The 23,816-nt window shown below is 36.5% G+C and overlaps 4 protein-coding genes across 16 annotated transcripts in view; 2 read left to right on the forward strand and 2 right to left on the reverse strand.

Moving 5' to 3' along the window:
* The window catches only part of zgc:174653, a 954,986-nt gene that overhangs the window by 916,932 nt on the left and 14,238 nt on the right, over positions 1-23,816 (forward strand). The gene's annotated exons all lie outside the window — the stretch shown is intronic.
* LOC108183924 (uncharacterized) overlaps positions 1-23,816 on the reverse strand; it is a 667,181-nt gene that overhangs the window by 236,924 nt on the left and 406,441 nt on the right. The window lies entirely within an intron of this gene.
* LOC110439424 (uncharacterized) overlaps positions 1-23,816 on the forward strand; it is a 326,082-nt gene that overhangs the window by 46,910 nt on the left and 255,356 nt on the right. The window lies entirely within an intron of this gene.
* LOC108183637 (uncharacterized) lies at positions 693-10,701 on the reverse strand. Of its 2 annotated transcripts, XR_011010941.2 has the most exons (7): positions 7,458-10,701; positions 7,259-7,351; positions 6,930-7,076; positions 2,985-3,092; positions 2,359-2,437; positions 1,558-1,668; positions 693-968 (listed from the first exon to the last, which is right to left on the reverse strand). XR_011010941.2 is itself a non-coding variant. In XM_073948039.1 (5 exons), the coding sequence occupies exons 1-5, from the start codon at positions 9,346-9,348 to the stop codon at positions 6,963-6,965; spliced, it is 645 nt and encodes a 214-aa protein (XP_073804140.1). In that variant the 5' UTR covers positions 9,349-9,754; the 3' UTR covers positions 6,918-6,962. The 2 variants fall into 2 exon arrangements, 1 of the variants encoding a protein (XP_073804140.1); XM_073948039.1 differs by lacking the exons at positions 693-968; positions 1,558-1,668; positions 2,359-2,437; positions 2,985-3,092 and having other exon boundaries at positions 6,918-7,076; positions 7,458-7,632; positions 9,010-9,116; positions 9,193-9,754.

Below are 23,816 nucleotides of genomic sequence, written 5' to 3' on the forward strand. Positions count from 1 at the left end.
AAAATGAAGCAAAATGTATATGCCTCACAGACATAATAAATATATTTATAGAAAGCTTTAAATTATTACTTGACGAAATAAAACAAAAAAACTCCTTCATGTAAAGATGAATTTCTAAAGGCGAGTCCAAGAGGAGATTGTCAGTCAGGATCTTTGCGACACTGACTCAGAATAAGTTTATTAATAAATAATTAAGATATGTCTTTACTCTTTCCTCGACACATTCATTGTTATTTGTTTTTGCCGGTGCTTGGGGCGAGTTTTAGCTTATTGTGTGCGCTTGAACGCGGATTCACAGTAGCAGTTTTAACATGGAGTGACACGACATCTGACGTACAGATGACACTGGCACATGCCACTGAGTGTAGTGACACTTCCGGTGGCACGTCCGGTTTTCCACTGTCATGTGTCACTCGCTAGTGGCATGTGTAGTAACCTGTGTCACTCAGTGTCGCGCTGCATGTCACTGCAGTGACATTGACACTTATATATATATATATATATATATATATATATATATATATAAAWTTTTTTATTTTTTTTTTTTACTTGTGCATGCATTTTTACAACGTATGAGCATCTTGGCTTTCCATCAAGCATTTTTTTTTTAAATTTATATTCTGAGATGCGCATAACAATTGATGGAGACATAGCGACATTTTCCAGAATGTAAAAACTCAATACAACAAAGAATTGTCTTAAACGTTTATTTCAACGTTAAAGTTTTGTTTTTGCATGTAGAATTAGATTTCAACAAAGATTAAACACTTGTACCTAAAAATTAAGCACTTGTAACATGAAAATAGACACGTGTATAGGTTATAGATAAATGCCAAAACAGCTTGCCATGCACACGTTGTCGTCAACAAAGACGCAAAGAGAGGAGGGAAAAAAAAAAAAAAAAAGGAGTCCATCAGGATTTCCTCCATTGCCTGAATTTTATTCCGGGGAACACTTTTGTCTGGGTCCTGAAAAGGATAAAAATGCAATTAGAGAAAAAGTGACTCAAAACAAAAGTAATTAATATATGGTCTTCAGTTTGATTCATTGTTTTACAGTTGTACACACATTTTTTGCTTAAGTTTAGTTCATGGCTGAAAATCTGTCATGTTTACATGCACGTCACCCAGTAATAATAATAAAAAAAATGATAAAATCCTTGCAATTAGTCTCCATGTATTACAGCAACACGTCTACAATTTGTAGTTGATAGCTGCGAGCTGCTATGTGTCAGATTTGTCCTCGGGGTCAGATTTGATACAACACCCGAGCACATGGAGCACAGTTAACTTAATGAAAAACACAGTGCATAACATAAAGACAGAATGTGGCGGAGGGTTGAGAGCACCTATGCTGGATTTAGTGACTGGCGCAAGTCTCCCCAGCTGCTGTTTGGGTGCTGCTACATTACGAACAACCCAAAGAGTTGTTTAGCACGCGTGCATGGCTGCTATTATGCTTACACATGTAATATTTTTTTCATGAGGCGATTTAAACCGAAATACGCAATGGCACTATCAAACATGGATGGAGTGGAGACTTTGCTGCTGACTTTACCTTTTCCTTCTTGCTACTGACATCCTGGCCAGAACGGTTACCGTCATCCTCACTCATCTCTGAACTTGTGTTAGACTCCTCTGTACCATATCCAAGGATTTTCTTGCTAAGCTATGAATGAATAAAAGGCACAAGTTAAATATTTTGACCAGAAGTGACATGACCAACAACATCCTAAAATTATAAAGGTCTGTCTAAAGTGAAAGTTTCAGTGTCAAAACTATAGAAACGATGCCACTTTTAATTTGCAACACATTAAGAGCCCTATCATACACCAGGTGCAATGTGGTGCAAGGCACGACGCAATAGTTGTTTGCTAGTTTCCGCTTGGCGCAAGAGGTGCTTTTTGACGATTTGCGCCAAGCTGTTTAAATAGCAAATGCATTTGCGCTCATATGCACCATGGCGCGACGCAACTGACTCTTAAAGGGAATGGGAGGTGAGACTCTGAACACACCTATAACTCATTAAGAAAATAAGCTCAACCCTTTTAGATCATGCGGCACGGCCCAAAGCGAAATTTTCCGCCCTTATATTAGCCAAAGTGGATTCTAACACACCCTGAATGCGTTTGAGCCCTGCGCATGGACTGTCAAAATGGAGCCCTTAGCCGACAAAGTGCAGTGGACATGTTCTAGTCAACAGGATTGCCTTTGACAATTTAAAAACGCGGCCGGGACTGGTGTATGCTGACTGTAGCTATACAAAGTCACTATTTAAAATTAAGACACTTTTTTTTCATATCAAGTCTCCAAAGATGTGCGTTTAATTAAATGTGCTAAAATATTCAAAGAAACTCACGATCACACTTTCAGTTCTTTTCAGCTCAGGAATACGTAGGTCTCTTTGTGGAGTGGGTTCTCGCGTTACTGTCACATCGCTGTCATCGGAAGACACAAGAAGAACACACGCATCATGCACATGCATCACCACATTTGAGCAATAATTTCAATAATTGTTTGTACAGAAATAAAAATGAGGATGCTTCATAATTTGCGGTTCATTCCACTGTGGCGACCCCGGATTATTAAAGGGACTGAATCGAAAAATAATATAAATGAATATATTTTAATAAACTTACAATCTCTCTGTCAGATGCTATATGCTCGCTCACATTTGTAAGGGGGTTTGGGCTGTGGTGGCTCCTCAGTAACATCAACGACATGAGAATACTGTGTTTTTTGAAAAATATTCAGAATGACACGTGCATCTTCACAGAATCAACATCGGGAAGACTGGCTTTTCTGAAAATTATTGAGAAGAGCACACGCATCTTCACATTTGAGCAATCAATGTTTTTACAGGAACAAAAAAAAAAAAAACGAGGATGCTTGATATGTTGCTGATTTATTCCGCTGTGGCGATGCCGGATTAATAAAGGGACTGAGCCGAACAGAAAATGAATGAATAAATTTTAATAAACTTACAATCTCTATCTCTCTTTCAGTCGCTGTCCGTTAGCTCACAATTGTATGTGGCTTTGGGCTGTTTTCCCTCCTCTCAGTAACATCCCCAACATGCTCAGACTGTCTGTCCTGAAAAATATTGAGAAGAGCACACGCATCTTCACATTTGAGCAATCAATGTTTGTACAGGAACAAACTATTAGATATTCTGAAGTATGTACCCCCAATTTAAAACACATTATTCTTTTGAAGAATGAATACGTGAAGCATATGCTGCATGTAACATGTGCTGGACAAGTTGGCGGTTCATTCCACGGTGGCGACCCCGGATTATTAACCCTTGTATGGTGTCCGGGTCTGTGAGACCCGTTTTCAGTTTTTTTCAAAAGAAAAATGAAACCATGTACTGTTTTTCAACCTGAAATTCACTGGCTTTGACTTCTTTTCTGTGAAGAACATAAATACAAACAAATTTTCAACAACCGCATAAATGTACCTCCCACCACACATTTACATTACATCCAAGGTGTTCGAATCCACTAGACCCATGTCAAATAAGTCTTGAAAGCGTAGGTCCAGTGTTCCCACACTCTGACTTCCTCCTTTCTCGTGCTGCTGTTTTTTCAAAGAAAATGAACGAATCAAGATATTCGTGGAAAAAAAACAAAAAAAAAAAACTTAATCTTCTTCTTTTGAGCTCTGGCACATTTTCATCTTGCAAATGGGTGGTGTGTGGTATCTCTTTAGCATTATTGTGATCGGGAGCCTTTCCTTTCTGAAAAATATTGAGAAGAACACGCGCATTTGAGCAATCAATGTTTGTACAAAAACAAAGATATTTTGAAGTAGGTTAAAAATCTGTCTTCCCCCTAATTTGCATGCCAAATGGCTACCAGGGCTTGTAAAATTTTAAAAACAGCACATTATTCTTTTACGGGTGATTCGGTGGCACAGCACTGTAACCTCACAGCAAGAAGGTCGCTGGTTCGAGCCTCGGCTGGGTCAGTTGCCGTTTCTGTGTGGAGTTTGCATGTTTTCCCCACATTCGTGTGGGTTTCCTCTGTTTTCCCCCACAGTCCTAACACAAGTGGTACAGGTGAATTGGGTAGACTGAAATTGTCTGTTGTGAATGAATTTGTATGGATGTTTGCCATAGATGGGTTGCAGCGGGAAGGGCATTCGGTGCGTAAAGCATGTGCTGGATAAGTGGCGGTTCATTCCGCTGTGGCGACCCCGGGACTTAATAAAGGGACTAAGCCGAAAAGAAAATGAATGAATGAATTAAAATATTCGAACAAACTTACAGTCAAATCCCCCTGTCACTTCCTCTGACCTCAGGCACATGTAGGTGTGTTTGTGGGGTGGATTTTAAAAAATACACGCATCTTCACATTTAAGCAATGACTTAAGTTAACTTGTTTCATGCATTATTTTTCAAAATTTCTATTTTGCGTGGATCAAAGTCAATACCTTTTTGGCTGCACATAACAAGAATGATTGAAACATCCAGGTTAAATATATGCAGCGTGGAAATGACATTAATTCTGACATTATTTGGAAAAGTTTATAGATAAGGCTGTACGTGAATATACGCAAATGCAGTTAACGTTGCCCCTGGGAACTCCAGCTCTGCACTAAAATTCCCAGAGTCTTAAGAATCTAACGTTTATGTTACAGCCCCAATTAAAATATGATCACAAACATTGGCGTCACTCTGATACATCAAGCTACACTTTCTGCAAAGCAGCTTCGAGATTCATTATGAAAAGCGCTCGAGGCATCAAATAACGCAACGATTAGGTTACAATATAGACGCAAACAATACACAAGTTACCCAAACATTCGAATATATAAGAAGTGTTGATAACACAAATCATAAAATTTACCTTTATTGCAGCCATGTGTTGCGTGTGTGTCGCTGGTGTGTCTGTGTGTGAGAGTCACTCAGGTCGTAACGGACGCTGTACTTTTGGTGCTTTTTTTGTGCAGGTATAGGCCCTGATTGGTTAACTATGGATTGTGAATTGGTCAATTAAGCACATTTGTTTTTCAAAACACTTGAGAGTAACTCTGAAGAAAATCAAACACTTCAATCCAATTCAAGCTATTCGAATTAATATTGTCATTGTTTGTTTTTACCATACCTTTATTTTACATCTACAGAATCGTGAGAAAATCATGATCTTTATTTTAAGCAAAAAATTTGTGATTCTCATTTTAGCCAGAATCGTGCAGCTCTAGTAAGTATGTATGTGTAACAGAGTTACAATTGCACTCTGTTAAAATTATAACATTTTCAAATTATATTGTGATTTTTATTTATTTAAAGATTTTATTTTTATATTTGTGAATTTTATCATTTTGAGAACACATTTTAGAGTAATTTTCATTTATTTACCATGGCAATGTTTAACCTGCACATCGCCCCTTTTTGTACCTCTTGTGTTGCCGTAGTTCGTCTTTTCCCCTGCCCCCCTCACTATGCTGCTGTGTATTGATGAGGGTAGGTTGTGCAGAGCTTTGCTCCTGAGTGTATTCCATATTTTTATCGTTTTAAAGCAAGTGTTTTGTCATTTTATGAAAACTATATTACATATTATATATTATATGATGTATTATATTACATACATACTATATTTTCTAGAGATTAACAAAAGTGCTAACCGCATGGCAGATCGCCATTTTGTATAGAGGTAAAGTTGGTTTTATATTTACACATTCAGACTTTCCCCTTAATAATATAATTTATAGAGGTAAAGTTGGTTTTATATTCGCACATTCAGACTTTTTCCTTATTAATATAATTTCATAAAAGTATTATTTGCAAACTCTTTATTTGGAAAAGTAGTGAAATCATATTAGCAGCCAATGACTATCAAAGTACAACATTGTTTACAGTCAAATAAACAGTGTTAATGTTGTTTTCAAGTCACACTTGCATGCTAATTCCAATCGAATATTCAAAGTAACATGGTAAACAATATAGAGACTTCTAAATGAACGAATGTGCGAATATAAAACCAACTTTACCTCTATATATAATTTCATAAAAAGTATTATTTGCAAAATCTAAATAGTGAAATCATATAAGCAGCCAATGACTATCAAAGTACAACATTGTTCACAGTCAAATAAACAGTGTTAATGTTGTTTTCAAGTCATACTGGCATGCTAATTCCACTCCAATATTCAAAGTAACATGGTAAACAATATAGAGACTTCTAAATAAACGAATGTGCGAATATAAAACCAACTTTACCTCTATTCATTTTGTCTTCATGTTGCTTTGTTTCTCAGTGCGAAAACTGTTATTTTGTGTAAATAGGGGTCGGATGTGCAGTACAGGCAGAAGACAACATGTTTGTGTTTAATTGTCTTCTCCAGGTACGGTTTACTGTCTTTTTGTTATGTTTGCATTTTGTTTAACTCAACGCACATTTTTAGTTGTCCACCAGGTGGCTCTGTTGTGTGTAATTTTCACACATATATTTTTGTATGTAGTTAAGTTTAGTTTCTAATGATAAAGAAATAGGTTCATTTTGTTGTAACTGTAAATTTTAACATTTTAAACCTGTACATTTTAAATCTCTCATCTCTAAAAGTTTAAAATTATAAGAGATTGTGTGTAATTGTGTATAAATTGTAAAATGTATCAAATGTAATTACATATATTATTAAGAAAATAATTAATTCGACCAGACAATGATGCTGTGTATTGATGAGGGGGTCGGATGTGCAGTACAGGCAGAAGACAACATGTTTTTGTTTAATTGTCTTCTCCAGGACTGAATAAAGTGGAGGAAAGCAGCGATTGGTGTAGTCTCGGTGTTGTTGAGTGAAAGTAGTTCCGATACATATGTATGTATGTATGTATGCATGTATATGTAATTCCTGAAAAGTGCATGGGTGGAAATTTACACACAAAATAACAGGCTAAAAACATTAATAGCTGATAAGAACACTTGCTTTGCTTTCAGGTGCTGGATGTCTGCGGTGGGGTTAGTGAGGGGGAGTCCTGACGCTTCCAAGGAAGAAGCATCCTCTGTCATCCGTTCCCGAAGCCTGAGCCTTAAGGCAGAGTGGCTGGACGTGCCTGAAATAGCACTCCAGCCACTGCGGCAAAAGAAAGAGGTGCATAGGTTACACACGAGACATGTTACACTTTACAACATACGCGCTCATCAGTTTAATCACAAATTAAAATGTTCTACATTGGCATTTCTCACCAGACAGTTTTAGTCATTCATTTTTTGTTTTTGTTTTATGGTAATTATCTTTGGTTAGGATCAACTTGCCTCTTCCTCTTTCCGCCTCAGGCTCACGGCTTTGCTGGGAAGCGTCAGAATGACAGCGTCTCCCTCTGGCCGCCAGCCCAGCCACTCCCGCACCTGTGCGTGTAGAGCGCAAGAACAGATATGAGGCCTGTTACAGGGCTCAACAAGCAAACAAGTCAGTGTTTTGAACGCGACTCAAGGGTGTTGGCGCTGGCCTTACCTTAAGCTCCCTAATGCTTCCAGGACCCAGATGGTGTGGCCACACTAGTGTGGCCACGCAGAAGCTGCGAAATTCCATCTGGGTCCCGGGATGCAGCTCGCACCGCTGGCTGAGGCGACGGGCAACCTCAGCCATATCCGCCTCCATTGTGGAGGGGTAGGGGCTTTTGCTGCTGCTGAAAAGAAGAAGAAGAAAAAAACCTTAACTTCAGTCATGGTTAAAACAATAAGAAAAAAATTAAGACAACTAGCAAATCAAAACACAGGCAACCAGAAAATACAGATTTACATCTTCGGTACTACGAGGAGCTTAATAAAATATAAAAACACAATTAGAAAGTAGAGTACACCCAAAAACAGCTCAAAACAATTGAAGAATCTGTTGACTCCAACAATTTCTGGGACAACTGGAACCTCCTTAATAAACAGAATATTTGATGTGCTTTTTCAATACTGCACTGAATGTCATGCCAATAAAACAACTTGAACTTGAGAGAGAGGACGAATTGACATTTAGACTAGCTGCAAAATATGTATACACCCTACACACCATAAGAAATGGTTAATGTAAGTTCATGTATCTTATTTAAATAATTTAAACTTTTTATTATTATTATTGTTGTTGTTATATATATCAAATGTATTGTTTTTTGTCATTATACCTTATCTGTATTATTATCATTATTATTATTTTTCAATTGTTTTAATATATTTCATATTTGAAGTGCTTTGGCAATACTGTACTGAATGTCATGCCAGTAAAGCAACTTGAACTTGAACTCGGCTACGCATAGGCTATTATTAATCAGAAACGGATTGGTCGCTCGGAAACACCATGGTCTTGAATTTGCAAACAGTCGGCAAGTGCCGGAGAATAGCCGAAGCCTTCAAACGCATGTTTATTTTTTTATTTTTTATTTTATTAAACACAAGGTTTACTAGCATTTACATTACAGTGTCATTTAAAGACTTGACGAGGTGACATTGACTGAAAAAAAAGAAAACAGACTTTGAAAAATGATTGCCGTTCATGTGTGTTTGTGATGCATGTTATGGTTCACAGTTCACCCTCTGCACGCATGCCTACATACCTGACTGGAAACCACCACACAGTGTGTGCAAACAGAAACTGGCAACGATTGTCCCACCTATGATTACTTCTGATTGGCCCACTGCTCTGAAAATAAGTTATGACTGTACAGTCTAAAAAATACGTTGCTCACATACATGGCCTTTCTAAAGACTCAAGCTTAAAAGTCAAGCATGTCCATCAACCATGTGTTCACATAGAAAACAACGGTAAACCCGTGTGGTAAAGTGGAAAAATGCAGTCGGTGAGGACAGACCCTTACTCACTAATGGCCATATTGACATGGGAATAGAATTGAATTGGAAGATCATTACAATGTACTTTATACTATTCCTACTGTTAGTTATATTTCCAAAAGTTACTTTAGATTGAGCAGTATTCCTATTTTAAAAAGGTTTGTGGACAAAATCTTAGCCGTTCTCTGGCAATAATACATAGGGTTTCAGGATTGACTCTGTCTTACCTTGTGTTACATTGTATTCTGTGACTTTCCATAACATATAGTGGAACTACCTGTTTGCAGTTCACACATGTTTGCTGCAAAGGCTCCCCTTGTCCCATACTGTCTTCCTAAAATGTAATTCACAACAACACTAAGGGAAAATTTACATATAACCCACAACAAAAAGTTATTGACATTACCTACCTTTTGATGATCACCATTCAGAGGAAGGTTACATTGCAGAGGAACAACGTACGCCACAGCTTTGTTTAAACTGCTTCTGTTCTTGAGAAAGTTTACTGAATAACCATCTGGTGGCATAATAATATCAATGAGTTGCTTGCTCCTGCAGCAACACATTATTTAAAGCCTCCAGAATGTTTAAGAGAAGGGAGGCATCTGCAGCAATATCTATGAATTTCTGTTGTGTGCAATGCACATCAGAAAACCTCACTTTTTTTCCCCCCAAGTCCACTTGCCTGGAGGCACATGCTTTCCTCCACACTTGGAATTTCTGCTGTGTTTACTAGAGCACAGCAAAAAAAGGTGTGCCCCCATGACGGGGTTGGATTCAATTCTTTTGGAGTCTTTACTATATGGCTCAAACGGCTTGCTCAAAGAACGGCTTGCTGAAAACTGATGCAGGGAGGTGAAGGGTAGCTGAACAGTTGGAGTGACAGTTGTTGGAGCGACACTGTAAAACATTGCTGTTAAAAATGGTCAGATTCTATGGTAAAATAATGTTTTTTCACTAAAACAGAAAACTGAGCTAACAGAGTTCAGATTCGACATTTTGAAGTCTGTGTTTGAAATCACACTTTGTGCCCTTGTTCACTATTCCATCAACTAGTTAACCAATATAGTTCACCTGACAGAGTTAATGAACACTAATGAGGGAATTCAGACACTGATGAACACCTGCGGTTAATAATCACAATCACTGAAGGAAAGAAACAAGAAACACAAACAGTGACTTCAGTTACAGCATTAAATAAAATCAAGTAAAATAAAACACTTTCAGTCTTAGCAGAGGATCATTAAACGACTCCACAAACAACAGCAGACACACACTTATTACTGACTGCTTGGACTTCCATAATCTGATTAAGATCCAACAGAAATTTAGGTGTTTTTTGTGTCACCGTAATGGAGTGAGGGACTGATTTAGTTGGGCTCTTTGGTCCGTGAAACGCTTTGCAGTGCTTTGTTCAATTCACACCGTCATATTTTTTAAGATGCGAGTATTCCGCTTAGTGACATTTTAAGGATTTACTAGGTCAATTAGGGAAAGTTGGGGAAATGTTGGCAATAATTATAATGGGTGAAAAATGTGGGAATTAAGGAAAGTTTAGTTGGCTCAGATTGTAATTCTGCTCTTTTAGTATTGAAACAAAACACTCAGACTGTAGTCAAGATTTAGTTATTGAAATATTACAAGAGTTGTATAAATTAAAAGGAAAAAAAGTAAAGGTATTGTTCATGTGGGTACCGGTGTTACACCAAATTCTGTGACTCGTATTCTGTGACCCTAGTAGGCGCTGTTCTCACAGTTGGCTTGAAAAGGCTCCCTTATTCGGGATTGGACACGCAAACAGCGTACATGCCATCACGTGAACGCACTAGGCTCCCGTGAACACTATATCAGCGTGCATCATTCTCCGTTCAATATATTTTTCTTGCCTTTGATATAAAGATGTTAAATTCATATCTATTTACCAGCCCATCCAAGAACCATTTTACTATAATATGAGCAGTACAGCACGTTTTTACCTTAATTTTATGATTTAAAATAAATAAATCAGTATGTTTTTGCCTTCTTTTTCCCCGATAAGCAGTTACGTAGATTACGGTTGATCCTCTCAAATGTTTCCTGAAATAGGTTTATACAATTTCTTAATTGTTTTTTAAATTTAAAAGAAAATATTCTGAAATGTTGTGAATGTGTGTAAAATGCTGGTTAGACAGAATGTAGGCACACAAATTAAAACAGAAAGTCCATACTTTAAATTTGCAATAAAATGTTTTTATTTACTTATTTGTGTATATTAAAAAAAAAAGGTTCAATTCAAGATAACATTTAATTTAACAAAACTTGAACTATTAACTTAAGACAGAGTATGGGATTAACATGCTGCACTGTTGTACGGCTTTGTGGGGTCAGGGTCACACGTGTCACAATGAATCTGTAATGAAGAAATAATACATGTTATTTCTCCCAGGGTTAGGCAGAGCACTGAGATTGACCATCTTATTTCGAAAGGTCCTTACCCAAGAACAAGGTGGTGGTTTTCGGTGCTTTTCCCCTTTCTTTCCTTGGTCTCCCACTTCTATATTATTTTCCCCACAATAGAGTCACAGCTCACTAAGGTCATCTATTGAACCAAAAGATAGAATTAAGTTCAACTATATGGAGGATTAATTAAGTCTTAGGGTGCTATGACACCTACACTTTTGTTTCGGAACGTGTCTCGTTTGCCCAGTTAGCGCGGTTCATTTGGCATATGTGAAGAGGGCAATCGCGCTCTGTTCCGCGCCAAAGTAATCGCTCAGAGATCGCTTGAATGAGGTGGTCTCGGCTCGATTGAAACGAACCCTGGAGTGGTTCGATTGCAGTGAGAAAGCAATCCGATCCGAGCTCGGTTATATCACAGTGTTTTATGGATATGTAATAGGCTTACGGCTATATGAAGAGAGAATTATGAGTAGGGCAGGAAGTTTCGCGAGTCCGGATGCCTGCAAACGAGTGATGATCTCCTGGTAATCTCGCGTCTCCCTCCCGGTCCTCAAATAGGCATCATCGCGCACCCTTCTCACCCCTCCCCACCGCATCTCTCTGCGCGCGCACCCTGTCAATCACCACCAAACCACCACCTCTCCTGACAGCTGAGCGGGACGCTGCAAAATAAACCCTGACACTCTGACCAATGTGAGGAGAGTTTACTCGCACATGACTTATTTTAACTCTTTTGGTCCGATTAGAAACTTTGCAGTGTGAAAGCGAACCGCTCCAAGAGCAAAGAGCAAAAATGTAACAATTGTAATCTCTGTTTCGGAACAACTGAATCGATTCACAGGTGTAAAAGCACCCTTAGTCAATGGGGGAGGGGCGGGGTAGTTACCATGACAATTCTTATTTGACAATTAGTAATCTCAAAAGTGTAATATAGAATTAACATTTTTTTAATTTTGCAATATTTTTAATATACATTTTCTGTGGTGTGATTAATATATATATATATATATATAATAGTGAAAGGTATGTATGTGTGTGTGTGTGTATATATATATATATATATATATATTAAAGTGAATAATTATTTGAAATGCTACAGTTACAATAACACAGAATAAAAGCAAAGTTACTTTTAGGACAAATATACCATATGAGGTGGCATCATTTTGGAGGCTGTGAGGCTCTGTGCTGGCTGGACACCTGGCAGCTTTGTTTTATATATACATATCCCCTCAAAAAATCCCTTTTTTAATGAGACCGTTTCTACATTTATGAATTCATTGGTTACCTAGTTGACTCCAAACACTGTTTGATTTTGCCAGAATCCTTTCCGAGGCGATCCAATACAAGGCTTCTTTTCTCAGAAGAAAAGATTACCTGTAGAATTGTAAACTTGGATTTACCTTCACTGCTACTAAAAATATGGTACAGTATTTCTCTTCAAAGCTTAGTAAATAGATCAAAATATTTGATCTTACTCCCAGTATCCAGTGCCCAGGCTCATGGCCAGATCCCAACATGAAAGCGTATTTTGTTGGATCACACTAAAAAGGCAAACATAATTTATTAGCTTTCAAAACTACACATAAAATGATGATCACACAAAGCCTGACACAAGTGTAAGTACATAAAATAAAATTCACAACATAAACTTTGAGTTTGGCTTGAGGTAACTTCAGTAGATGAGCAAAAACAGTTCTTATATGCTTACCTTGAATCTTGAGCCCTTTCCCTCCTCTATCCTATTAATATGAAGTGCTTTTTTTCTTGTGCAAAATTGTGTTTTTTCACAACAAGGGCCATGTATGCATTGATCACCTAAACATTAGACATATAGAAATGTTAATTAACAGGAAAGCATTACTGAAACGTGTACTTACATGCCATGCAGACAAATCTCTCTTTACCTCACTCTCAACTTCTTTATTGGGACCTGTCCCAACTATGTCATAGTAAGAGTTTTATAATTATCAATGCGGGAAAGCAGAACATGTGCATTTTTTTCTCCCCATGCATCTTGAATCGCTGTGTGATAAAGGAATAGTAATGAAGGAAATCGATTATTTGATGTATTTGCCATTTTAAGCTAAAAAAGGTCCAAGTTACATTTTCCAAGTTATTTACATTTTTTTTTTTTTGTGACCAGATTGGACAGAGGATTGTCCTGCTGGAGGAGAAAGAGGTGGAGGTGGTGGAGGGGGAGGAGGTGGAGATGGAGGAGGAGAAGGCCAAATGTCCTCATCTGGACAACAGACATCCTGAGGTGGACAGACTTGAAGTGATTTGAGGTTGAATTGAAAATGGGGGCTGAGGTGGCTAAGAGGTGAACTGATGTTTCCTGATTTTTTAGGTACTGTTGGCCTCTCCTCATGGTGGAGTTTCAAATGATCAATGTTGACCCTTTGCGTGGACTGTCCTATAGAGTTGAAATGGACCGCACATTTGTTATCTATTTTGGTCACCATAAAGGGATCAAAATATTTAGGGTCAAGTTTTCCTCCCTTTCGTTGTTCACTGCTAACATTTCTCCTCCATACTATGTCCCCCACCTCAAGGCATTGGCGTTGCCTTTTTGAAAGTCGCCGTCTAGTTCTTTTGTGGGTTTTTTCTGTGTTTTTCTCCACTAGATGCAAAATGTTCTCATGGCATCTGATGTCAACAGCCACCTCTTCCTCACAGCACTCTACTTAGAATGAAGAATCAACCTTTGGCAACATGTTAATGAGAAATATATTATCTTCATTTGCATTTACTATATACAGCTTTGAAAATATATACCTGGCACTTTTTATAAAATTATAAACAAATAAATATTTTTTCACCTGATAGCTTTCTGGGACTTAAGAAGGGCATCTTGCTTCTCTCCCAAACAAGTAACAGGTAAGCTGTTTTTTGGTCCGCAGACCAAACATGGCTGTATCTAAATATTGGTTCCAGTTGCTGGGTTTGTCCTCCACTAGCTTTGCAAGTACTCTAATAACACTAAAACATAAAAGGTAAATACATAGAATGAAAACTTGAAGCATTTTTTGTAAAAAAGGATACAAATGCTTACATTGTTGACAAACTCCCTTCTTTGATTTGTTAAGATCCGTTTGGGGACTTCAAACTTATATATAAATTTTAATGGATTGTGCTACTTCTGCTGCACATTTGGTTTTGAGCAGATATGCCTGTGCCCATTTTGTGCAATAGTCTATGATGACTAAAATATACTGATTTTGCTGCTCCGTTTTCACCAGCTTCCCTACCAAATCCACTCCAACAAGCTCAAATGGAACATTGGTCTGTCAAACCAGACAGAAACAGAAGGTTAGCATTGACTTTTAACATTTGGACTGTAATAAGACATTTTGTTAGATACATGCAAAATGTTACATGGATAGTTCACCCAAATATGACAATTACCTCATCATTTGTTTTCGGTCACTTGTTTTTTCTAAATATCTTCCTTTAACAGAATAAAGGAATGCAAATGTGTTTTAAGCATGTGAAGGGTGTATAAAAGATGGCAGAATGTTCAGTTATGGGTGAAATATCCCTTTAATACAAATCTTACATTTGTACTGTTGTCAAAAGTTTAATTTATATCAGTGTTCTGAAGGAGCAAGGGAGAAATTCAACAAAGTTTATTTCAACCAAAGACAAAACTCCTTTTCTTGGGTTTATGAGAAAGAGTCACTCATTTGTAACATAAAACACAGGCAGTCAAAGTACAGGGCCTTCTCCTGGGCGATGCTGGCAGGTCGAACACAAAGGTTCCTCATCAAAATTGTTGAATATAATATAACAGACCTCAGGCAGGAGATTGTATGGATTGGCTTTACTCAAGCACAGACTGTGGGCAGAGTAGAGGTGAGCCAAAGCACAGTGGAACAAACAACAAACGGGTAGAGACAGAGCACGACAAGACGAAGTTCACAAGACTCAACAAACATGGATAGAGGTAGGACAAGTAGCTTAGAAAGCTTACTGACATCAAACAATTATCAAGCACAGAACGAGGGAGAAGGGGAGATTGAATAGACAAATAATCAGGGAGAGCAGGTGAGAGCAATGAGGATGGAGAAACAAGGGAATTGGTAACAGGTGTAACTGCACACAAATAAACAGACACAAGAGGGAGACAAAGAAAGCACAAAAACCCTGACAATTAAACAACGTTAGAAACATGGATGTAGTACCTTGATTGGAATTTAATCTGGTTTGTGTCTTAGATATCTCCGGCTTTTTTGGCAAACAGTGCACTGTGAAACCTCAAACAATGATAATATGAATTAAGTTAAAAGTAATGCAATTTTTTGATTTCATAAATTCAGTGAACTGAAGTATTCATAAAGTGCATTAGCTTACCCATTTCACAATGTCTTCTGACATGCCAGGCCAGTAAAATCTTTAAGAAATCGCATCTCTTGCCTTAAGTTGCCCACAATGTGCACCAATGTTGCTTGCATGATATTCTTTGAAAAGTTGGTCAGCCTCCTCTATGCTACACACAACTTTACATTTCGTCTCTTTATCAGAGCCATTTTTCTGATGTAATACAAAACGTCATGTGCAGAAAATATATATTTAAAAACATATATATATATATATATATATATATATATATATATATATATATATATATATATATATATATATATATATATATTTAATATATTTTATATATATTTAATATAATACATAAATATATATTTTTTTTAGGAGAAAAAGATAAGGAAAAGATTATTTTCATTGAGATGTTTTATTTGTAATTACACGTCATATTTGAAATCTCTTTTATATTGTAGAAGTTGTATCTCAGCTAAATATTGTGCAATCATTTTACTTGCAGCACTCACTGCAGACAGTTGTTATATTTATCTTTAAGTTATGCCAATTTTTAGCCATAGTGAAGTTTGATACTCTCCTAATTATGCAATATCGCTGGTGTTTATCAGCATTTTTGGGGGTGTTCACCCAAAAGAAGGTAGGCCCTAAGCTCAGCTAGGAAATTAGGATCCATGATGTGCTGTGGTAACTTGCAAATCATCCTATACCGTGCTCATCAGGGAAGTTACTTCTCAGTGTTATCAGTGGATTATAAGCATCTGAGTACACCTGATGTGCATTTATTCTATGTATTCTTGATGTAATATGAAGCCTTAAGCTGCGGTCACACTGGGCTTTCCAGTGTGACTAGATTTCCATTCATACGCATGCGAATGCGTCAGCTTTGTGAACTTTGACCTGCGAAATTGCATCACTTGACTGTGTGAGACTGATCGAGGATCAAAACATGACCTCTCTAGACAGAAATTTAAAACATTAAGCTATTGCTCGCTTTTTAAATGTCTAATCATCTAGTTTAATCCCGCCCCTTTTCGCTACGCCGCACAACAGAATTTCGCACACACAAACTCTACTGTGACCGCAGTTTAGGCTACAATCACACACATGGAGCCACCCTCCACTCTTTCTGTAACAAACTACAAGTTGATTATTTAACTTAACTTACATAACTTAATCTTTTTTTTTAGAATATAGCATAAGGTGGATATATAGCGTTTTGCAAAAAAATAAAAATGTTGTTATGTTATGCACATTCTGGCCAAAAGTAACTCAGAATCTTATTATTATTATCTTATCAATTTTTGTATAGATTTTTTTTATATATTTATGATGTGTATATATATTTTTTTTTATTAATTTAAGATGTTTGACAATGTTAGGATAAATATATTGCATTTTGGCATGGTTTTTGACTTATTTATGAACTGTTTATGGACATAAAACTAAATAAAAAATATCCTGGATTTGAAAATATTGTGTTCACTGAGCTCAAGTAATAGTTTTATGTACAAGAATTGTGAATAAACTTGACTGTTGATGTCTTAAATCAGGGGTCACCAATCTCGCTCCTGGAGGGCCAGTGTCCCTGCAGGGTTTAGCTCCAACTTGCCTCAACACACCTGCCTGGATGTTTCAAGTAAACCTAGCAAGATCTTGATTAGCTTGTTCAGGTGTGTTTGATTAGGGTTGGAGCTAAAATCTGCAGGACACCGGCCCTCCAGGAACAAGTTTGGTGACCACTGTCTTAAATAATAATGTCAAATAACCAACATTTTTAAAAATGGATATATCTCGTTTTGTAACTAAACTCTTCATATGTTTTTTTGGTAACGCTTACTTTTACAACCCGCAAAGTACCACGTAAGTACAGTGAAATAACGGTGTACTTTTGTGTACGTATGCTATTAGTAAAATGAACGTACGTGTTGGTCTAATGGAACAAACTGTAATGCTTGGGTAATAAGGGGGTAACAACTAGACATGCTACACGCAAATTACAGTGTAAGTATATTGATTTTACAGTGTACTTTTCTATAAAGTGCAAAGGAACAAATGGGTAATGTGTGGGTAATAAGGGGGTAACAACCGGATATGCAATGCTTGGGTAATATGGGGGTAAGAACCAGACATGCAACGCGCAAAGTACCGTGTAAGTATATTAATTTTACAGTATACTTTTCTATAAAGTGTAAAGGAACAAACGGGTAATGTTTACATGATAAGGGTGTAACAAGCAGATGTGCAACATGCAAAGTACCCCGTAAGTATATTGAATTTACGGAGTACTTTTCTTTAAGTATTATATAAAGAACGATGCAAGGGTGGTCACAACCTGGTGCAACCTGCAGACACCTGCTTAAGTACATTATTAATAGTACCCTTATTCAGTGCTTGGGCTTTTATAAGGGTTGTTTACTAAACAAAAGATTCACAAACCTGTATTGTATATTGTATGTATTTTAAATCTGCAATTCAATACATATATATACATTTTTTTTATTATTTTTTTTTCATACACCACTTACCTTGTGAAAGCTTACTCGTTGATCTCACCATCACCAGCAATTCCTCAACACTATCAACAAATACTTTTGCATGATATACTGTCAGGGTTTAATGCCGATTAAAACAGGCTTGCATTTTTACTGCTGTCTGCAGAACGGAGGGACCAACTGTTACACTTCAGTAAATAGCTGATGATTTAATAGAAAAATGTAGTGTGCAATTTTTCATTCAATCAATTAAAACTGCAGCTGTGGTTTTCTGTTCTTACTGTTCAAATATACACTTGTGCATTGAAGTCCAGCTTGTTCCCTCCTTGTTCCCTGTATTTACAGGGTAAATACAGCATTTGCGGGTTGTAAAATAAAGTGAAGCCTTGTTCCCTTTAGTTACACAGTAATTAAATATAGCTGTTTTAAGTTCAAAGTACTTGTAAAAGCGCATACCATAATAAGCAAAAACATGAATTTCATCAACTTCAATAACAATTATTTATTATTAACATTTATTAACAAACTCATAAACAAACTTTCTTACAAACTTTTATCACACAACAATTATAAACACTTGAACAGATGGAAAAAAGCTGCAATTATTTACTCAATTGAAAGGAAGAAAGAAAGATACAAAGAAACAAAGATCAACGCCTGAACTTGTTTTTTATAGGCAACAGCTTGTGTTCCTTCTTCACAAGGAACTGTTGTAATTCTTTTGAATAGCATTGGAGTGTTGTTCCATTTAAATATGCTGGAACTTGATACAGTTCTCCCTCTGAAGCAATTGCCACCTGTAATCACAAGTGCAGAAATTTAATTTGTAGAATTTTAAAAAGGTATAGCAATAGAAACCAATTAATATCAGGCTAACAGATTATGCAACCCTCATTGAACTAATAGATACTGTCAGTAGTTGTCATAAACCCTTTCAGATTAAAAAGTAGTTTGTTTTGTTGGGTTGGATCTAAACTCTTCAAGAAGGTGAATGTCCAGTATTTGTATTTCCAATATTATTTATCTAAAGGCTGTATTTTATGCTGCTTTTGAACTGTATTGCAATAAAGAACATTGTTTCTGATTAGCTTATGCTCTGATATAGATAGGGTGAACAAAAAAGATAAAACCAGATAATAAAAAACTATAATTTAGCAGCAGCAGTATACATACCAAGAATGATTGCACTGATGAATCACTCAATAATCTTAACAAAAAAATATAAATGCATCACCTAAAGATTTAGATCAGGCTGTAATTTTCTAAGATTTTTTGTTTAACTACTTAGCAACAACACTAAAATTATTACAACATCTGTGGTCATACATACCTCTGCAATTATACTTGTCAGGGATAAGGTAGATTTATCCACCTTGTGCCTTTTTAAGCAATCCCGAATGCTTAGATTCTTTTTATATGTTTTAAGTACAAGTTTGTACCTATGGGTTACTTGTTCTGGGGTGTCACTGGAGAAAATAAAGTAAAAATAATTGTTGGGTTAATGTATGATTTAAGATACCATTTACAATACCTCAGATACTTTAATGACTTCACATTTCAACTCAAAACCTTGTTCATAATTAAATAAAGTATAATAATAATTGTCATCAAGTCAAATTACTAAAAGACAAAAATGCCAGAAACCTTCACCCGCCAGATATTATACCACCACTGGACCAACTGGGTGGACTCTAACAGGCAGTGTTACAATAAAGAGGTAATCCAGATTCTAAGCTTTAATGCCCTTCATATTTACCCTGAATTCAGGTTTGATTATCTCACACCTTGCTTTATCAAGGTATGTCAGTTGCAAAACTGTGACTGTAAGTTAAGTTGACTCAAAGTACAGTGTCCATCAGTCAGCCAGAGATTTTTTTTTTTTTTTATCTTTGTGCTATGGTGAGCCTTATCCCTTCTGCGTTTTGTCATCTAAAAGGTGATTGGTCATTTCTAATATTACCACTTAATCTGTATTGCTGTTACTAGTAAATACTGTTATTAGTAATTAAATTGTGTGTTTGAAAGTAACAAAAATGTAAAGAAAGATTAGACTAAACTATATTTAATTATAATACATTTTATTTTAATTTAATGCACTTTTCTCAAACTCAAAGCGTGTACAAGGCAAAAACAATAAAACAGTAAAAGCAATAAATAGGTAAATATAACAATAAGTACGATAACATCAGATCACACATTAAAACACGACTAAAGAGGTTAGTCTTAGGAAGCTTCTTAAAACAGTCCAGAGACACAATATTCCAAATGTTAATGGGTAATGCATTCCATCATTTTGCTGAGATACGAAACAATATGAAAAAAGCCTGACCACCCATGATGCTAAGTCTGAAGCGTGGCTGGAACAGGGTAAGACCCAAAGTAGACTGCGAGCAGGAGTGGAAAGTGTCACAAGATCACTGATGCAATCAGGAGCTAGCCTATGGACTGCTTTATAAATTAAAATCAGAGTCTTAGCGTGCTTTCACACCTACACTTTTGTTTCAGAACCTGTCTTGTTTGCCCAGTTAGCGTGGTTCGTTTGGCATATGTGAAACCACCAATCACGCTCGGATCCGCACCAAAACAATCACTCAGAGCTCGCTTAAACGAGGTGGTCTCAGCTTGATTGACACAAACTCTGGAGCGGATCGATTGTAGTGAGAAAACAAACGATTCTATCCCGGTTATATTACAGTTATGACTGCTCTATTATGGGAAAAAATCATAATCACGATTATTTTGGTCATAATTGTAATCACGATTATTCAAAACGATTATCAGTTGAAGTCAAAATTATTCGCCCTTCTGTGAATTTATTGTTATATATAAATATTTCCCAAATGTTGTTTAATAGGTTTTTTTTACAGTATTACCTATAATATTTTTTCCTCTGGAGAAAGGCTTATTTGTTTTATTTCAGCGAGAATAAAAGCAGGTATAAATATTTTGAAACCTATTTTAATAGCTCGATATTATTAGCCCCCTCAAGCAATATATATTTTTGATTGTCTGCAGAAGAAACTACTGTTACATTATGACTTGCCTAATTACCCTGACACCTGTAGAGGTGAATTGGGTAAGCTAAATTGTCTATAATGTGTGTGTGTGAATAAGAGTGTATGGGTGTTTCTCAGTGATAGGTTGTGGTTGAAAGGGCATTCACTATGTAAAACAAATGCTGGATAAGTTGGCGGTTCATTCCACTGTGATGACCACAGATTAATAAAGGGACTAAGTCAAAAAGAAAATGAATGAATAAAAAAAAATGCACGATCATGTAGGAACTTCATATCTTCCAAATTCTTCCAGGAAATTTTAAATGTCTCTGATATTGCATACAGAAAAATATTATATCCTCAAGAAGACACAGATCCCTTTCCAATTCAGCATGTGCAGGCTTCTGCACACAGTGTAAAATGTTTTCTCAAAAATGTCTTGTATGTAGACAATGAAAAAGTCCAAAGCTGGTAAGTGGTGTCTCCGCTAAATGTGGTGAAAGGATGCCAAACTATCATCAATATATAATTCCTGAAACCTGAATCAGTTCATCCTGGCTGAAAGGAATGATTCAAACAAACTGGACAATCCATGTGCAGTTTCTGATGTGAGTCTTAAATAGTCAACAAAAGAGAAAAAGGTGACGCAGCAATTAAGAAAATTGTCCTGATAAATTGTCATCTGTAGAGGTGGCAAGCTTTATGGGAAATGTAATCCAGATGTGGAATAGAGTGCCATCTAGTAGAAGTTGTGCACACCCCAGCTGGTGATCATAACAGCTACATTCACTGTGGGGAAAAATGGACGTAACACTTTAAAATATGGGACACATAGTTAATGTTAGTTAATGTTTTTTCTAACATGAACAAACAATGAATTAATGATACATATATTAGTTTATGTTTGTAAATACATTAATTAACATTAATTATGTGCCCTGTAGTGTAAAGTGTTACGTTTAAGAAGTTTATCAGGTGGATTGGCTGAAGAAGCATAGGGTCTGGAGAAGATAAGTAGAAAAGGTACAAGAGGGAGAAAAAGTTGAAGTGCGATGGCTAGGTAAAAAAACAACACCAAACAAACAAACAAACAAACAAACAAAAGAAAACACACACACGCACACATTGTTCATCACCATATAAAAAAAATAAATAAATCTTGGCCATTTTTCATCCCAAAACTTTGTGGAAACTCCAAAACCAGCATCACCCTACTGGATTTGATTTTTCAGACACTGGGCAAGGTTTTTTAAAAATATGTCATTGCCCAAAGGGGTCAAATGAACTCTATCATGTAAGAAATGGCCAGGATCTTTATATGTTATCTCTGGGTGATGAACAATGGCACCACCAACTGACACCATAATAGTAGCCATCGCATGGTTGACAAAGCGCCGCGCCCTGTCAATCTTCCTCAGACTTTCAGCAAACCTCCACAGGCATCGCTGGGTGATGGCAGAGTAGATGATCTTCATCTGAGGGAACTGCCTATGGAGGTCTTGCAAGTCCTGCTTCATCACTGCGGCAAGTATAACACTCTTTATGTTACCGAGGTCATTTCCGCCACAGTGAATAAGCAGGACATCTGGCACAGCTCTTCCTTCAAGACAGCGGCGAAAGAAAGAGACAAGGTTTCTCCAGACCAAGCCTCCACAGCCAAACCACCGGATATGGGCGTCGAGACCAAGGTTGGTCCCGACAGTTTGCCTTGCCCGTTCTTCCCCACGGCGAATGTAGCTGTCACCAATTACATATACGATGGGTCCTGTTGATTGAAAAAGAATAAGAATGTCAGTTTTCAATAAAACAAAAAAATTATATATATATATTATCTTTTTTTTTTACTTTAAAGATGCATTACATTTATTTATTTATTTATTTTTATCTAAAATTAAATAATGAAAATAAATAAAATATATAACCTAAGTAACATTGATATATGTTATAGTTTCGGACAGAATGAATACTCATGATAACACTACTGTTTAACTCTTGGGTGAAAAATTCCAATTCAACATTATCTTCTTTTCCTCCATTTGGAATGGTTACAGGTGTGTTTTCACGTGACCCTGTTACTGCACAGAACTGCAGTACACAGCAAATTTTAGATAGTAGATTTAACTACCTTGGAGTTAAAATTAACACTCCCTCAGAGTTTATATGGGAACCACTATAAGTGTTAAAAATAACACTTTTGAAAGTGTTAACATTGTCAACACCAAGAGAGTGTTAATTAGCAAACTCTTATTGTGTAAAATATCTGTTAAATTTCCAAAAAAATACCAGCAGCTGTGGTTGCCAGAATCTTTCTGTGAAAAACATGGAAGTTTTATGTAACTGTATAAATTTACAAAAAATAACAATGTTTCATGAACTAATACATTGTTTATTTTACAAAATCATAGCTTGGTGCATAAAAATGTAAAGTCTTTAGATGCAATAATGTTTGCATGTGTGATAGCAATTAACAGATTTTGACTGCATTAGTAACTACACAGTTACCTTTAAACAAAAGAAGATGCAGCATAACATCAAATTTTTGACAGTTCTTCTTGGACTTGAACAGAGACGCTATTATCCTCCACAATGGTGACACAAAAACCGTTTTGCTGTTTTTCTTTCTTTTTTTTTCATTTTTGGATTTTACGAAAAATACCAGCAGCTGTGTTCGCCAGTAATCTGCTGTTTTTAACATTCATAAATTCAGTTTACAGAATATTTCTGTTAAAAACACATTCAACAGTCTGTATTTTTTATCGATCTCACACTGCA

The sequence above is a fragment of the Danio rerio genome, chromosome 4 (genome assembly GCF_049306965.1).
Source record: "Danio rerio strain Tuebingen ecotype United States chromosome 4, GRCz12tu, whole genome shotgun sequence".
Taxonomy (NCBI): domain Eukaryota; kingdom Metazoa; phylum Chordata; class Actinopteri; order Cypriniformes; family Danionidae; genus Danio; species Danio rerio.

Excerpts from the sequence above, each read along its gene's own strand:
- LOC108183637 (XM_073948039.1), bottom strand. The coding sequence starts at position 9,348 with ATGTGTTGCTGCAGGAGCAAGCAACTCATTGATATTATTATGCCACCA. Across the intron at positions 7,633-9,009 it reads AGAATACAATGTAACACAAG|CAGCAGCAAAAGCCCCTACC; the intron begins GTAAGACAGAGT and ends TCTTCTTTTCAG. Across the intron at positions 7,077-7,258 it reads TGAGGCGGAAAGAGGAAGAG|TGGCTGGAGTGCTATTTCAG; the intron begins GCAAGTTGATCC and ends CTTTTGCCGCAG.